General features: G+C 51.0%; 6 protein-coding genes across 6 annotated transcripts; 3 read left to right on the plus strand and 3 right to left on the minus strand.

Moving 5' to 3' along the window:
- Window positions 1-6,196: 6,196 nt before the first annotated feature.
- PC9H_008938 (uncharacterized protein) lies at window positions 6,197-8,335 on the minus strand (the record flags this gene model as incomplete). The annotated part of the gene is made up of 11 exons (XM_036778445.1): window positions 6,197-6,427; window positions 6,477-6,620; window positions 6,671-6,735; window positions 6,794-6,953; window positions 7,013-7,138; window positions 7,188-7,386; window positions 7,441-7,655; window positions 7,704-7,736; window positions 7,790-7,995; window positions 8,046-8,124; window positions 8,294-8,335. The coding sequence occupies 11 exons, from the start codon at window positions 8,333-8,335 to the stop codon at window positions 6,197-6,199; spliced, it is 1,500 nt and encodes a 499-aa protein (XP_036629873.1).
- Window positions 8,336-8,502: 167 nt separating this feature from the next.
- Window positions 8,503-9,043, minus strand: PC9H_008939 (uncharacterized protein; the record flags this gene model as incomplete). Its single annotated transcript, XM_036778446.1, has 4 exons — window positions 8,503-8,710; window positions 8,777-8,805; window positions 8,863-8,969; window positions 9,025-9,043. 4 exons carry the CDS (start codon window positions 9,041-9,043, stop codon window positions 8,503-8,505), a joined length of 363 nt encoding a protein of 120 aa, XP_036629874.1.
- Window positions 9,044-9,503: 460 nt separating this feature from the next.
- PC9H_008940 (uncharacterized protein) lies at window positions 9,504-10,111 on the plus strand (the record flags this gene model as incomplete). The annotated part of the gene is made up of 2 exons (XM_036778447.1): window positions 9,504-9,599; window positions 9,743-10,111. 2 exons carry the CDS (start codon window positions 9,504-9,506, stop codon window positions 10,109-10,111), a joined length of 465 nt encoding a protein of 154 aa, XP_036629875.1.
- Window positions 10,112-10,220: 109 nt separating this feature from the next.
- On the minus strand, window positions 10,221-10,590 carry PC9H_008941 (uncharacterized protein; the record flags this gene model as incomplete). The annotated part of the gene is made up of 2 exons (XM_036778448.1): window positions 10,221-10,385; window positions 10,549-10,590. 2 exons carry the CDS (start codon window positions 10,588-10,590, stop codon window positions 10,221-10,223), a joined length of 207 nt encoding a protein of 68 aa, XP_036629876.1.
- Window positions 10,591-11,304: 714 nt separating this feature from the next.
- Window positions 11,305-13,205, plus strand: PC9H_008942 (uncharacterized protein; the record flags this gene model as incomplete). Its single annotated transcript, XM_036778449.1, has 5 exons — window positions 11,305-11,487; window positions 11,558-11,703; window positions 11,756-11,926; window positions 11,974-12,009; window positions 13,115-13,205. The coding sequence occupies 5 exons, from the start codon at window positions 11,305-11,307 to the stop codon at window positions 13,203-13,205; spliced, it is 627 nt and encodes a 208-aa protein (XP_036629877.1).
- A 911-nt stretch (window positions 13,206-14,116) lies between these two features.
- PC9H_008943 (uncharacterized protein) lies at window positions 14,117-15,715 on the plus strand (the record flags this gene model as incomplete). The annotated part of the gene is made up of 8 exons (XM_036778450.1): window positions 14,117-14,142; window positions 14,256-14,300; window positions 14,395-14,422; window positions 14,601-14,658; window positions 14,721-14,868; window positions 14,984-15,158; window positions 15,349-15,519; window positions 15,605-15,715. The coding sequence occupies 8 exons, from the start codon at window positions 14,117-14,119 to the stop codon at window positions 15,713-15,715; spliced, it is 762 nt and encodes a 253-aa protein (XP_036629878.1).
- Window positions 15,716-15,765: the final 50 nt, after the last annotated feature.

Raw genomic sequence — 15,765 nt, forward strand, 5'->3', positions numbered from 1 at the left:
CAATTGGCGCAACCAAAAGCGGCTGTAGCGATTGTTGCGACCAAAAGCGGCTGTAGCAATTGGCGCAACCAAAAGCGGTTGTAGCGATTGTTGCGACCAAAAGCGGCTGTAGCAATTGGCGCAACCAAAAGCGGCTGTAGTTGGTCCTGGGCGCTACGGATCGATCGGCAACTTGCGAAAATTTGCCATAAACGTATAGCCTGCGAGGTCTGTTGGCTTCTTTCCCTCCCACTTGCATCCTCACTTCAAATGTGGTTTCCCACCTTGTACATCTATACGATAGCCACGTAATATATTTTTCAACGTAGACACGCTTGTTTTGATGTCAGTTTGCACTTCTGAAGCTCACACGTACGGAGGTCAGAATGCTAAAGCACGCGGTTGGTGATGCCCAAGACAGATACGATGCCTACGATGCGTAGGCCACTGGTGATGCGTAGGCCCCTTACAAGGCTCAGGGTACGTACGCTGCGTATGCTTGTGTGGGGGTTAATAGAGAAAGTATGACCCCAAAGCGAAGCAATATAATCGGACCCTCATACTTGCGTGCGTCCAAATGGAATGCGTAGACCACCTGAATGCGTAGGCCACCTACGGTCTTGCCTTATCAGATCTGATGATTGAAATCCCGCTTCTGAGCTCATGTTTCTTTCGATTCGTCAAATCTTGGAAGGTGGAGCGCGGAACGCGCTTCGATTTGAACGTTCACATCCTCAAGGCCTCATGTACATTTTCATTAGGACCCCAGTTCGTGAAATGGAAGTATGACACTTAGCAGTCTTTTTCTATTCTACGCAAGTTACAGCTGTGCAGAACGTACGTTTCTGCTGCGGAAGCTCTAGAAACAATCGTTCTGCGCAGGGGATCAAACCGAACCTCGATTCCTTGCGTAATGGTCATGACTCATACAAATACGCTCGCCCCATCATCTCCTCGTTGTCGTCGGCGTTCTCGGAGTGCACGTGTAAGCCAGTCATCGTCGGGCCGGAACCGCCAAGACATCCGAGGAGACGCGATCCCGCGCCGAGCCGTTCACCTATCGTCAAGTTTGAATGTTCCAATCTCGATGTTTGAACGTTTGTCGGTGGCTCTACTTTTACTTCTGATATACAATGCCATATCGCCAATAGTAATCCTTTCAACCTTCGCTTTCGGCGTTGGCTCAGTCAAATCTCAGTGGCTCTGCCTTGTGCACGTAGAGAATCGTGATATTACCTTGCTAAAGGCTTTAGCAAGGTCCCTCCCCCCCCCACACACGAATTTCCTTTTCAGCGAAACTGTTTGTGCATCTTGCCATGGGTTTTCTTGTATCTGGTTTCATTTGTCATCTTCGTGACGAACAACTGCTGGATTTGGGTCCATTGTGATGCATCGATTGAGGGGGTGGCAAACAGAACTAAGGCCTTTGTCTACCATCATCTTTTTACTGTTTTCATATATTCTACGTCTCATTCCTTCTGATTCCTTCCCTTTCTGAAGGACATGGCACGGCTCAACCCAAGTCCAACGCATCAACGTCGCCCAGTTCGCTTTCGAGAGCGTCGTTTCGTCACTGCAATCGCCAATGCAACCAACCGAGTTTTCGGTCTGCATTTGCCGTCAAATAATACCCTTCAAAACAAAGACAACATTATACCAGCAGCGAGGATACTCGGACGTGTTACGACGATCCTTCACCGACGCCTTTCTCTCCCTCCGTCTAGTGGGATCCATTATAGGCTGTTCATGTCGCGGTTGACTATGAATCTACCCTCCATTATCGCCTCGACCAAGCAGCTCATTGAATCATGCTATGGCGCTCCTTCCCCTTGCCCCGGTCTGCAGAAAGATCGTTTCATTCCGTCCATGCAACATCGCTTCGAGGTTACGACGAACTTTATCTGCACGTTTCTATCTCCTCCCTCCTGTTCAAAGACAGCCATCACCCTTAATGCGGCCACTCGTCATCCATCTGATATCGTGCGCATGTTTCTGCCCCTGGCAGTCGATGCTTGGCAATGCCATTCTTCTAATGACCATCTACGTGGAGTTCCAACCATCAATCTGATCGAGGCAATTGCAAACCTTGCCTGCACTTCCCTCGATCCAAAGCCGGACCCACGTCTCCTATCAAGCTGTGCATTGGCTACACTGAAGCAAGTCCTTCCGTCGTCCGCAAGAGTGGATCAACCTAGAAGGAGTTTTGTTTTCAAGTTGGTGGAGCTGATCCGGCGTGCCGTCGTTTCAACCCCCCTCTCGGAGTCGTACCGCATCTCTCGCTATGAATGCATGCGGCTTATAATGCACGCAATGGTGTTCTTTGACTCCGCACCGTCTGAGGATGTTTACACCGAATCTGGGTTCGAAAGTTGCCTTGACATTCTCATGCTGGGCACGCGTGGTCGAAGGGAAGGAGTGCATTCCCTTTTTGCGCTCATTGAGGAAGGCTTTGGAGACTCTGGAGGGGGGGGCGAGGGGACTAAGCTTACCCCGCTGGACTTCATTGTCATTCATGTGGTAACGCAATGCATGCGTCTTCCATTTCTTCGTGTTGTCTTGGAGGTACTTTCCTCACCAGACTACTGCAAATCAACCAACGTCAATATCCAGTACATTGCAGAGCAGCGTTTGCTACACAGGCTCGTCGCAAAGGACCTTACCCAGCCTAGATGCAATGCTGTGAGTAAAATCTATCGCTGGACACATTACATTATTTCGCTAACCTCATGGAAGTGCAAGGCAACGACGCGCCGCAGCAAAAAATCGGCGATGACGAGTCACAGCAAAAAATCGTTACAGATTTGCGGTGCATGCTCGTCAGTGTATTACTGCTCCGCCAAGTGCCAGGGTCGCGACTGGAAACAGCACCGTCATCATTGCACAATTACTCAGGATGTATACATGCAGTCTTCCGACCTCTCCCTCCACGTTTTACCAGAGGATGATCGCGAACATATCAAGTTGTTCTCCTCATTCTACATCCAATTCAACCACAAGGATCTGATGGCTGATTGGGCGGGATTTACAGCACAGTCGCACTTGCGCATTGATATCGATTTTCGAGCGTGTCCTCCACGTGCCAGGGGCTGCTTTCAAGCATCCTCCAGCTTTCCAAACTGCATCCTTGTCTATGTCATAGTCCCGACGATATTGTGCGAGCTTGGACTTATATTTACTGTCAATCTCCCAAGTAATGTCACTCGAGCAGGACTTTTTCGCCGCATCTATAATTTACGTAGCCCTGACTTGCATCTGTTGGATCAGTCGTGGGATTGTAGTACATGGTAGTAGCAAAGAACAGGACAGACGGCGTGTACTGAACTGGAGTGCGCATTGACCTGCAAATTAGGTGGTCCATTACGAGTGGGCAATGAACCAGGATGTATAATAGGCCCATCCCCAAGCCACTGTGCTCCGGTACGTATGTGACCTGCGGCAGCTCATCGAGCTGCTTCGTCCGTAGCGGTCCATATATATGTAGACGCGCAGTTCGCCATCGACAACAGGGGACTGTGAGTGAGTCTCAAGGCGTAAATTTGATGGAACCAGCTACTGATTGAGTTTGAGTTAGACGGTCGTTGACGACGATGAAGAGTGGAATAATCTGAGCGACGACAACGACGACGAGTGAGTGTGCAAGCTGGAGTACTTGTGTTCCCGCCCCACGGGTGCGATTGGTTCGTGTGCCTGTTTTACACTGATCTGGTAGCATAGCTCGCAATTATCATAGATATCATGATCATTGTGTTCGTTGCTGTCCACTTGTATGAGACACGCTCTGAGTCGTGCTTCAAATGCCCCTGCCGGCTACGATGCCTAAGCTATCTATGATTATGATGCCTATGCCACCTATGATGCCTAACCCGCTTATATTGCCTACGATACCGACTCTCCGAGCCGTACGTGGGTAGACACGTTAACGACGGTCGGACATGGGAGGAGGATAAAGGCTCGCGAACGTTGAACTCGCTAACGAACGAACACTGATATACGGAATGTGCCCGTGCCACGAAAGTTGCAACCAAAAACGGTTGTAATGGTCGGCGCGGGTGATTGGCCAGCATGATGTGCAACCAAAAGCGGTTGTAACGTGTTGGCCAGCGCTACGGATGGATCGGCAACTTGCGAAAATTTGGCATAAAAGTACACGCTGCGCCGTTCTTCGCGTTCCGCTACCTGGTATTCGCTTGCGAGTTGCCTCACAACGAAGCCTGCTCTGTAGAGGAAGTGGAACGCCTCTATGATTTCTTTAGTACCTGTGAGAGAAAGTCTTTTGAATATCCTCACAGTACCAAGGGCGCTCTCCCTTCCACGCGTCATTACTCTTGCAGTCATCGTTGTACTCATTTACGCCACAGCAAAATCTCGGAGGCCGACTGACTATATCAACAGTTAGTCACAAATTATCAACCGCAGATAATCACTAATTGTCGAAGGCGACTGTCCGTATCAACTGTTAGTTACTACGTGAGTATCTACCAACAAATAACCACAATGAGGTGCTCCCACGCCACGAATGTCCCTCACGATGTGCTACCAACTGCCGACTGCCTCTATGTGCGTTGTATGGCTATGATATCAATTCCCACGCAGCTGCATAGCAGTAATGATCCCCGAGGAGGGGTGGCAAATATTATAGGAGTTCTACCAGTGTAAAATCACCAAACATTGGACTGGTTGAGATAGGTATATAGTGATACTCACCCTGGTCAACAACAGCCACAAATCACTAAAAGAGCGGACTGACAACAACCACCCTATCATCACTAGAGCCCCACAACTAGCTACAGTATCTAGTAGACTAGATAGCCTGGTTCTACCAGTGCAAAATCACCAAACATTGGACTATCTCAAGTAGCCTCAACTACACTAGACTCCACTGGTATTAACTCATATTATCATAGGGTATTACTGTGGTCATACAAAATAGATCCGTAACTTCAGGAAAAGGATTGGCTCTAAGGGTTGGGTGTGTCAGGCCTTGGTTGGAAGCCTTGGGACCAGACTAGGACTGTCTATTGGGCAACCTTTGGATGGACTTGGTCAGGACCTGGGTGGAACCCGCCCTCAAGTCGCCAGGGATGTACCTCTACGACGTAAGGTCATGCGCGCATGCAGGCATCCGGATATACAGGTCGGTGTGTGTTTGGTGCGTGGGCGTGTGGACGTACGGACGTACTGTAAGGGTTGTACCCTTACCGTTTGTGTATTCTGCACTACTCCTATCCCCTATCCACCCCTTTCTGCCCCTCGGACTCGCTCGCACATGTTTCCTCGGCCTCGGAACGGTCTCAGAAGCACGTGTTATCGGATCGTCGCACTCGCCATTCTCCCTCCTTTATCGATTTGCGTTTCGGACCTAATTTACACATGATTCTCTTCCTAGCTACAAATACTCCTGTACTCGTAGTTAGAAGATAAGATTTGATTTCCCCCCACTTCGAGTCAGAATCTAAGAAATTCTCCTGCCGTCCTTGTCATTCTCCTGCCTTCCTCGTCGTTTCCCATCGTTCCGAAGCGAGTGTTCCGACCCCGAGCGTTCCGAAGCCGTTGTGATATCTTCGTTGCACGTTTCTCTCATCGGGATCACTCGTTCTCACGTATTATCACACTAGGTGTCGCACGGACTTATCCTGTCTGAGACGGACCCTCGCATTGCACTCAGCTTGATCTACTTTACAGATTACTACTTATATTCACTACTACAGTACGGATGTGCAAATGTACGGACGTTCGGACGTTCAGACACGTGGACGTGCAGGATGTGAGGATATGCGGATGTCTGGACGTCCGGATGCGTAGATACGCAGAGCATAAGGATTCCTGGGCATGGAAACTAAGCTGTAGACTTGAGAAAATGTGAACTTACTTACATGTATAGAGGTGTTTGGTCGCTGCACCTCCCGTGATTAATACTCCTCGAATAGCATTGATGAAAGGATCAAGAAGTTAGTGAATTGCCGCGCACGTAGTGTCAGTCCCTCTTTGCAAGAAGGCTAAGGTTCTCCTACAGTATCTACAGAGTCTAAGTAAGTACGAAAGGCCCCAGGCCAAGGTAAAGATAATGAATATATCATAAGGAGGGGATCAGATCGCGAGGGGATGGGTACGAGCACGGAGAGTGGATCGTAAAGCAAGAGTAGAAAAATCGATATATCTATCTTGTGGCGCCCGCGTGCTTGTATCTGCTTGAAGTCCGTGCTGCTCCAACAACAATCTACCTCGCCATGGCCACGCGTCTTGGAATTGTGGATACTCTTGTCCACTGACAGGCTTCAGGATCCTTCTCGCACATGGTCCTCCAGTTGTTAGGATTGGAGAGTGCCACGCTATTGGCTGTGGATCCATGCCGGTCTCGGGATGCCCTCCAAATCCAGCGTGCACCCTCTGCAAGCTCAACAATCAATTTGTGATCTCCCCAAACAAAGTTAGACTCGCTGCGAGGAACCTGTATTAATCTTAGCATGGACTGTAATACCCTCATTTCAATGTCTTACCTTGGGAGACCTCTTGGTGACATAGCCAAAGGTCACCGACTCATCTTTATCAATGTGCTGGCCGGCGCCGTATCCATAAGTGGCAAAGCTAGAGGTGTCTGGTCGTCCCAAAGCGTTCAACAGTTGGTACTCAGTAGCGGTAGCCTACAGGAGATTGAGGTTCAGTGATTATGTGACTGATATGCCTTACATACCATCTGCTCTTTTGCAAACGGGGCATGTAGGCCTCGCATGAACTCAAAGTCTTTCGCCTGTCCCACTTCAAGTGGATGGTGTTACTTGAATGGAGTATGTGGACAAGTCAGAAAACCACACACATGCATGATACTCCTTCATTTGATCATATAGGATTTTCTGGTGATCAATTCTTGTACGGATCTTGAGATTGGAGGAGGCGCTGTTTTCAACGCTTGGCAGATTCTGATATCTGCGGCCAGACACCTGCTGGAGACCGGTGCTTTTGACCATGACACCATTCTGAGTAATGCCTCGTTGAACATGGTCTTTTGTCCTACATTCAAAGTTTAAGAACAAACCCATAAAACCAAACAAAGACTGAACTGTATGTTATGCTGAACTGTCTCTTGTTCAGCCAGGGTAAGCTTGTCGGAAGTACCAAATGCTTTGCTGAAGTCTCCAGCATTGTAAACCACAAAGCCAAACTAATTGCAGAGTTAACCTTAAAATAGACAACTACGGAATGCAACTCACATAGTCTTTTGGGCCCTCAGAAGGTTGCTGTTCACAAAACATAATCGCGTAGGCCTTTCCTGGCGGGGGTGCAAGCACCCGATTATAGCCGTCCAAACACACCACCTTGTCGCACTTCAAGGCACCACTTTCAATGCCTTGCTCAAGCAACAAGTTATTTTCAACCATGTTGTAGTCTGTAGGAGGTCCGTTGGAATATCTACTTGGAAATGGTTGAGTATCACATTACTGAATGGCAATATTCCTAACAAACCTTGGGACCGGTACCTCAATGGCCTGTTTGCGAAGAGCTTTCCCAGCTCGATATGATGCTTGAAGTGCTTTCCGAGCTTCATCAGACATCCTCAGAGCATACTCCAGGCCGGGCATCGGAGCCACTACACGGTCGATTGCCGCAATGAAAGAATCGTACATGCCTTGCAAAAGGTGCGAATCGAAAACTCCACATTCTTCGACCTCCTTTTGCAGCTAAATAGCTATTATTATCAGTGAACCGACAGTATGCAATCTGCATACCTTGCTATAGAGATCCCCGATGATTTTAAAGTTCTGGAAGGGGCATGGGGTTTAGCCATGCGACGTACGACACTGAAACAACGTACTTGTGTTGCGCCTTTATTTTGACAATACGACAAATATTGCGGAATATGCCTCTTGAATAGCAGCCAAACAGCAGGACAATCTGTAAGGCTGAACCTGACCTCAAAGAGGACATCTGGTTGCCCTTCCTTGTCTGGCCAATGTTCTATCAAGTAGGTCCAGAGGCTTTGAACCTTTGCGTTCAACTTTTCACGCTTATGGGCTGGCTCTACATGCGGTCAATCATTTATCACAGGAGACGTCTAGGAAACAACATACGGCTTGGACGTGCCGAAGCAGGGGAATGTGCTTTTGGCAGCGTGGTGCCGGGTCCGTGATACGGCAGCGTGCTGCATTTCTGCAGATCGAGGATCCAACCTAACCTTACATTAATATCAGCAGGATGGCATGCAGAATAAAAATAGCAACCATGATCAGGACTGGAAACTATTGAAGGTCCTGGCCCGGCCTTTGCTAAGGTGGTATGTTAAGGAGCTTCTTTAGTGTCAGAGATTGGCGCAACTCACTTTGTGCAGCTTCAAAACTACTTGGGGCTGCGACGCCCCCATGGATGCTTCCTGTAGCAGCCCTTTTAACTGCTAAAGGCTCATCAAGGCTGCCTCGTGGCCGCTTGCTACGCCCTGTAGACCCTGCTATTTCAGTGTGTGGTCCTGGGGTATGTACCTCATTAAGGTTGTTTCCTTGCCATGATCAAGCACATCCAAATAGCATAATATCATAAAGGAGGATGCAAACAAAATTTAGTATTGTCCAGGTCTATATCAAACCTCTCAAACTCACCAGACAATTGAATTATCGTGCCTGGAAGAATCTCCTTGTGGGTGAACCCTTGCAGATCAGCTTGTGCCCAGAAATCGTCGACAAAGTGCAAAGACGACCGTGGGTCCGTATCGGTCGGTAGAAACGAGTCGATCTTCTCAGCCCTGTTTGTAATCCCAGTTGTGTCAGTTTGAGTCTGGGGAGAGTGGGAGACCGCTTGCAGCACTGACGTTGCTGCAGACATGGGATAGTTTTCCCACTATAGGGTACATGTTAGTTCATCATGGTAGATCAATACATATAGAAGAGCATTCACTTTGATCTTATACTCATATTGAGCATAATTCTTTTTCTCTGGGGGTAACTGGCCTGAGAAGTGGATACGATCCATCGCAGACAGGCGCTTAGCCTCGAAGATATATTCTGGCCCTCCGTGAGTCGAGAGTGTTCAAGATACAGGTACTAGTAAACAGCATACCAACAGTGTATTCGTCCATCGTAGCCTACCAAAATGGAGAGTCGACTGTTTACAGAGTCACTGAGAGTGTTGCGTAAAAGATTTTCAGGCAGTGGTTTCAACTGAGGAAAACTCGCTTGGCGCCGGGCGGAGTTTCTGCGTCACGTTGATGTTGTTTTGTAGTATGGCAACATTATCATACAGGGTGCGCTCGCCAGAAATCCTCACTCTCGAGACGTAGCCATTCCCTGATAATCAGAGAGGATGCTGCTTTGGGTGCAACACAATGTCAGGTGGCCTGCTAATCAGGTTCATCTCGTGTCTGCCCCGATACTCGATGGGGACGCGACGCGTGCTGAGACCTCCGAAGCACCCATGACTTCCGGGCCACACGCATTGGCGCTGCTATTTCTTCTCTTCGTACTCATGCCAGTGACCTGCAGTAATTGCCCAAAGTTGGACATCCAAAAGGCGCACGGCCTCAAGGTTCACCTCGCGAAATGCCAGCGGAAACAGAATTTCGCGCGGGCTGCTCGAATTGCTACAGGGGTCAACGTTCAACAAGTATCACTGATACAGGAACTGGTGGCAACGAGGTGAGTTTGTCATCGCTTCTCGCAAATTGCAGAACTCAGTGCCGCTTGGGGCTGCATGTTCGCCTCCCTTCCCCACTCGCTCTCAAGAAAGGCCTTGTCTTTGTCCACTGCATCCCTCTTCCCGCTCTCCACTACCTCTCCAGCCCTCGCCGGCCTCGTCGGGCCCGCCGTTGACCAGCTTGCTGTCCCTCTCCTCCTCCGCGTTCGAGCGCTCGTCTCTGCACTACGCTTGTGGTGCGGGCGGTGGAGGGCATGGTAGCATGGGCATTGATTATTCTGTGGGGATGGAGTACGTTGGGGGAGATATGGGTGAAATGGGTATGGGTATGGGTGGGATTGGGGCCGATGATGTGACCACGCTGTCCCACCCCTCTTCCGATGAGGCATCATCCAAGTCTGAGAGCTCCGTGCAGGAGTATGGGCAGCGCCCAGTGGAGGCACATGCGGAGTATGACCTGGGAGGGATGAACGGAGGGATGAGGACAGGACGGGGATGGAGACTGATATGCTAACCTATCATTTCTTCGTCTTCACGCACTCATCACGAGCCAAAGATGCGTCACGACAACGACAACGACGGAGATACCCCACTGTATTCTGAAAGGCAGTAGCATTCATGCATCACAAAACGTCGAACAAGTGTGGTGCCGATTGTAACTCGACCTGCCGCGCCGAGTTCGCATTCACCTCCATCTTCTTCCCTCTACCCAACTTCACACTATCCCCGACGTTTGACGCTGACGCCGCCTCCTCGCAAGCAAGCCGAATCAAACCGAAACCAACAACCTGAACGCAACAAAAGAGGGCATGGTAGAAGGAGAGGGGGAAGCCGCGAGTGACAATGACGACGGAGGACATCCTAAACACACGCAAACGGAAGGGAAAACGAAAGGGAGAGGGGGACGCGAACACGGACGCGCACACGGACACGAGAGATGAAGGGATTTACCTCATGATTCACAAAGCGTGCCTGCCATTCGAGGATCGCCATCGCCAATGAGGTGAGTCTCCATCCCTTATCCGCTCAACTCCCAGTACTCACCATCGCATACAGCACCTACTGCAACATCCAGCGTGTATACAAACGACAAGAGCGGCGACTTACCACTTCGCCCCCACCTACTATACCTCCTCTACTCCTCACGCATAAACTTCCCATCTCCAATCGCGCCATGAAGGGAGCCTAAGCCCTCGTCCCGCTGGCGTGTTTGTCGACGCGCTTCGTCCACCTGAGGATGGTGAGTCTGCACACTCCGTCTACGTGCTGCAAAACCATGCGCAGGATGCCCTCGAACACCCAACCCACGCCATCCTTCAATGATTCATCGCACTCACAAGCATCCTGCAAGCAAACTCAGCGAAATCACCACGCCTCGAGATGAAGGCCGATGGTGGGGACGCACCAAATCACAAGCGCAGGGACAAGCACGCTGTCTTGCGCCCCGTTTCCCCGCTTCCCGCTTCCCACTTCCCACTTCCCACCCTCTCCACACTCACACTCCCAATAACAGCACCCACACAACCCACACAACCCGCAATCCCGATGAGAGAAGGGGATGCGATGCAAGAAGGGATGGGAGACGAACGAAGGCAGAAGGGATAGGGTTAGAGGAAAACAAAAGACTCATCGACACAGAGATGGCCACGTCCATCCCGCCTCCATCCCGCCAAGTCACCGCCTACACGTTGTGAAGACGACAAGCCCATGCCAACGTCAACACCCCCATGCCGACCCTCGCATCCCACCGTATCTATGAGCAAAAAGGCACCAGCAGGTGATGAGTGCACCAAGGCGGACGAATGGGCGCACAGGCGAGCACCAGCCGGCTCGTATCGTTCACGCATTAGCTGGCGGTCAGTGCTGGCATTCGATATGAGCGACAAGCAGGTGAGGCTTTCGTTGGCGTTTTGTTTCGTGTATGTGTACGTGCTAACAGTTTGACGTTTGGTGCTCACAGATCACACACGACTATATCCTGATGTCCCTCCTGCTCTCGTACATCATGGCTCCCACCCCCGCAAAACGTACTCATGATTTAATCAATGAAGCCCTTCAACACATAGGTCCGAGAAGTACAAAGAAAACACGGCTTCAGCGAATAACGTGAGTTGTTTCCCTTATCAGTCTCAGTTACAGTTACTCACTTTTAATGTAGCAACAACGACGCACTCAAAGCGATACGAATGATGGAAGATTTGGGGAAGGTTATACCATGGCTGATCGATCCTTATAGGCATCCCCGCCAGCTCATAGTTATTGGCTCTGACCTAGCACATGCAGAGAATAGGCTGGAGATTACCACAGGTAGAGCCACACTACCCATCGAGTAAGTCCATACATGCGCACTCATTCAGAGCTCACACTGTCACTTAGTGTTGTCAAGGAAAATGAGCAGCTGAAATCAGCCTGGTATGTAACAAGTATCTTACTAGCCCGATTCTATGCTCAAACTACTCGACTGTAAGATGTCTCGCCAGACATGTGCTGTGATACTTGCAATCCCAAGCTTTTTGACCTTGCCCGTCCTCCTCCACCTATTCCATCAACAAGAAAGCCGGCAATAAAAAAAGGCCTGTTTAATGAAAGAGTGTTCAAATCTTTGGTGGAATGGCATGGTCGTATGAAAGCAAGATATCACTCGCGGCAACCATTCGCAGCAAGTGGTTTATTGGACAATGACACTTGCGAACGTCTCGCAAGTCTTGGAAAATGTCCATCACCACCCCAACTTCGTGCTTGATGGAATATTCATGGTCATATTACGACACATTGGGCCACAAATTGTGGCACTTTCTTTCAACGGCATGGCCTGATGACCCTACAACAACCATGCTCACCCCTCTTCACTCCACCAAACCAACTGCACCACGGTCAAGCACATCTCCCATTCTACTCGCCGCCGAGACCACACGTTGATATGCCCACAATAGTTCATAACCCATATCTCAGGCCTGGACAAATTCCGTACAACCCCGTGCCAGTAGAAATGGCTTCAACCCATTGGCAGCCCTCGTATCACAGTGCAGGTGCTTCATCATCCGCAACAACTTCGTACGCACATTCAAAAGGAAGGCCTTGTTAGACCTCGTGCCGTGCTCGTCCATCAGATTATCAGAGGTGGGCGCTGTCACAGACTCATACTTGGGCCCAAACTGGTGGATAATTGGTCGAGCTGGTGGTTGGGACGACTAGCCATCGACTGTGATGCGCAGCGAGAGGGTGAGCATGTCGTCGTTGCCTTGTGCAAGGCTGGTAAATACTCGTCACCTTGGCTGTTCGATTTCCGACGCTTCGCGAAGCATCACGGTGCTGACGCAGAAGAGAGAGAGCGTCATTATCCTACCGCGGTTCCAGCTTCGGGTTTGTCCTGCTTCGACTTGGAGACATGGCTCTGCCGCAAAATTCTACTAATCGAATGGAATTCGGCGCTTGGCGCCCTGCCCTGTGCCCTTCTTCTTCAGGCTCTCCCATACACTGTCCTCTCCCTTCGCTGACGCCTCTACTGGATTGACAGGAATTGGGCGGGTGAGATCGACTATGGTAAGGTAGACCTCTATATCGAGAGGATGACAGTCGAGCCTCTGAGAATAGACATCGGCGTCTGACTATACGTGTGCCGGCATATTTCAAGGCCTGCGAGTTATGCACAGATCGTTTTCCAAGGTCCTCGTTCTTGGATTCTGCAGGTGATTGTGTATATGCGCGCTGTGTTCGTTGTCGGAAGCTGGAACTCTGTGGCCGCTGCCATTGTACCAAGAAGAGAGAGCACTTCAAGAACCCCAGGAAGCCAGATGTTTTGTACAAGAGGGTGATGCTGCCCGCACGATGCGCCGCCTTTTGGACGCTGCGTCTGCTGGTCTGTGTTGCCTTCTATCGTGTTTCACTTGTGGTCTGAGTATTTTGAGCAGGTCAGCACTGGTGTATTCTAGGTAACCACCGTGTCACCTACGAGCAATGCACGAGTGCCACAGGAATTATTCGGACTAATTGTGGTGACTGCTTGACGGCCTTAAGTCTACGTCGTGCACGTCAGCGAGTGGACCGAGAGATCGATAAGGATGATAACGAGGATGATTATCTGAATGCCGGCGTTAACGATGGTGTTGAGGAGGCATGGTCGGTGGGGGCAAAGTGGTAAGTCACTGGGTTTGTCGTTTGTATGCGCGGTGAATGGTACAGCAGGTGCTATATGCGACGGTAAGTACTGGGAGTTGAGGCGGGTAAGGAGCGGAGACTCACCGAAATACTACATTTCCAACCACATGACATGACGGACTCGCACGTATAGTGTGGTGTAGCGATCGAGGAGTGCAGAAGGTTCGTTGTATACGCTGAAGGTGCGGGTGGAGGAGGCGTCCGTGATGCTACGTATCTCGCGCACACACGTACGTGAGTACCTGGCCGCCAGTCCAACGCTGCTGTCGTCGCCTGCAATCTACGGGTGAGTGAACTGTTCTGCTTCATGCAGTCCGACCGCGGCTGACCTTTTCTCTCAGTGCCAACCTACTCGTCTACCATGGCCGTGAGCTACGTCGACGTCTCGTACGTGGTGCCGCTGTCTGTGTTCATCGGTGGGGTACATCCCTTCCTTCCTTCCCCGTCCTCCGCCGATTCGCCTGCCTGACCTGTCCGTGTATCCATCTTCACTTATCTAGCTCGCTCGCCGCTTGCCTGCGTGGCAGCAGTCGTTCCAAGCGAGGGTGCGCTCGTGTATCAATAGCACGTTCGTTCGTGCCGTGTGTGCGGTACGTTCATTCTCTGCTTTGTCTCTGGCTGACACCTTTCCTACTGCAGCAATCTCGCTGCTCGGTCCCTCGCCGTGGTCAGTTGGCACACATGCTCAATGTCGAATCATCCTGGTCGCGTCGACGCGTGTGCTAACGTCTCCAAGGGTTCGTGTACGTGGTCTATCCTGGCCTTGCGGGTCGCTTACTGACTGTCCTCCCTCCCCTCGCTCCACGTTCGACATCCTCTCCATCATCGTCGCCACCGCTGTACAGCCCCCAGCGCCACCCATCCTCGCTCGTTCGTCGGCTGTCTGCCGCCATCGCATCCTCCGTAAGTTGCCCCGTCGTCGCCTCATGCCCATGTTGCATCGACTGACGCCTTCCATTGCACAGGCCCGCGCGATACGCAGTCGAGCGTCCGCGCTCGTCGTTGCGGTCGTTCGTTCGTACATTCCCTCGTACGCTCGACTCTTGGATGGGTGTCGGATGGATGTGAAGCCAGCGAGCATCCCTACCAAACCGAAACGAATGGAATAGCAAGGTAAGTAACATGTTCTGCGCAAATGTACGAGCACGCACTTACTGGGCAGCCACGCTCAGACAGACAGACAGACAGACAGACAGTGTACTCTGCGCGTTAGCTGACCATTTCCCAGCCAGATCTCCCTCGTCTTCATCCTTGTCGTCGTGTTCGCGTTGGCGTGCGTGCGTGAGTTCATTCGCAGCCACGAACGGCGCACTGGAGCGCGGGGCAAGCCCGTGCTCAACGTCCGTTGGCGTATGCGATGGGATTACGATGGGATTGCGGTGGGATTGCGATTGGGATGGGTGGTAAGCCAGGAAACGTTAACGTTGGCGCGGATACGAGTGATCAATGCAAGCTCGATCGACTCCGTTCATATCCTGCATGCGCGTCAGTCCTCACATTGACACCATCCAACCTTCGCATGCGGATGTGCTCACCTTAGCGCATTCCACCCCTTCCCCCACTCCCGTCCCTCCACCCCACTCCTCCCGCTAGCGCCTCCACACGAAGCCTGCCCGCAGCGCAAACTCCCATGTCGTCGCACAGTGTCGATTCCCGCCCACGCACCGAGTTCCCGCCCCGGCCTCGAGTATTTCGAGGACGCAGATCAGCGCATATAGCATCGATTGGCGGGGTTTCCATTTCTTTGGGTCGGGTTTTTTGAGGGTAAGTTTTCGACTCGACGGCGACTTGAGGTACTCACCTACAGTCCGGAATCTCCCATCGGTACCGTTCCTCGACGAATGCGTAGAGCGTTAAATGGCGCTACATCGATTATTCAGGGCGGCAGTGGGTGAACGAGCGTATACGGGACGGATTGATGGTCGAGGGATTTCAGGGCTGGGCGAGCTGGCGGGGGTAGAATAGAGTAGTGGATAGTCGGATTAGAGGGAGGGGATGGGCTTGGGGAAG

This window comes from Pleurotus ostreatus, assembly GCF_014466165.1.
Source record: "Pleurotus ostreatus strain PC9 chromosome Unknown scaffold_6, whole genome shotgun sequence".
In the NCBI taxonomy this organism is placed as follows: Eukaryota; Fungi; Basidiomycota; class Agaricomycetes; order Agaricales; family Pleurotaceae; genus Pleurotus; species Pleurotus ostreatus.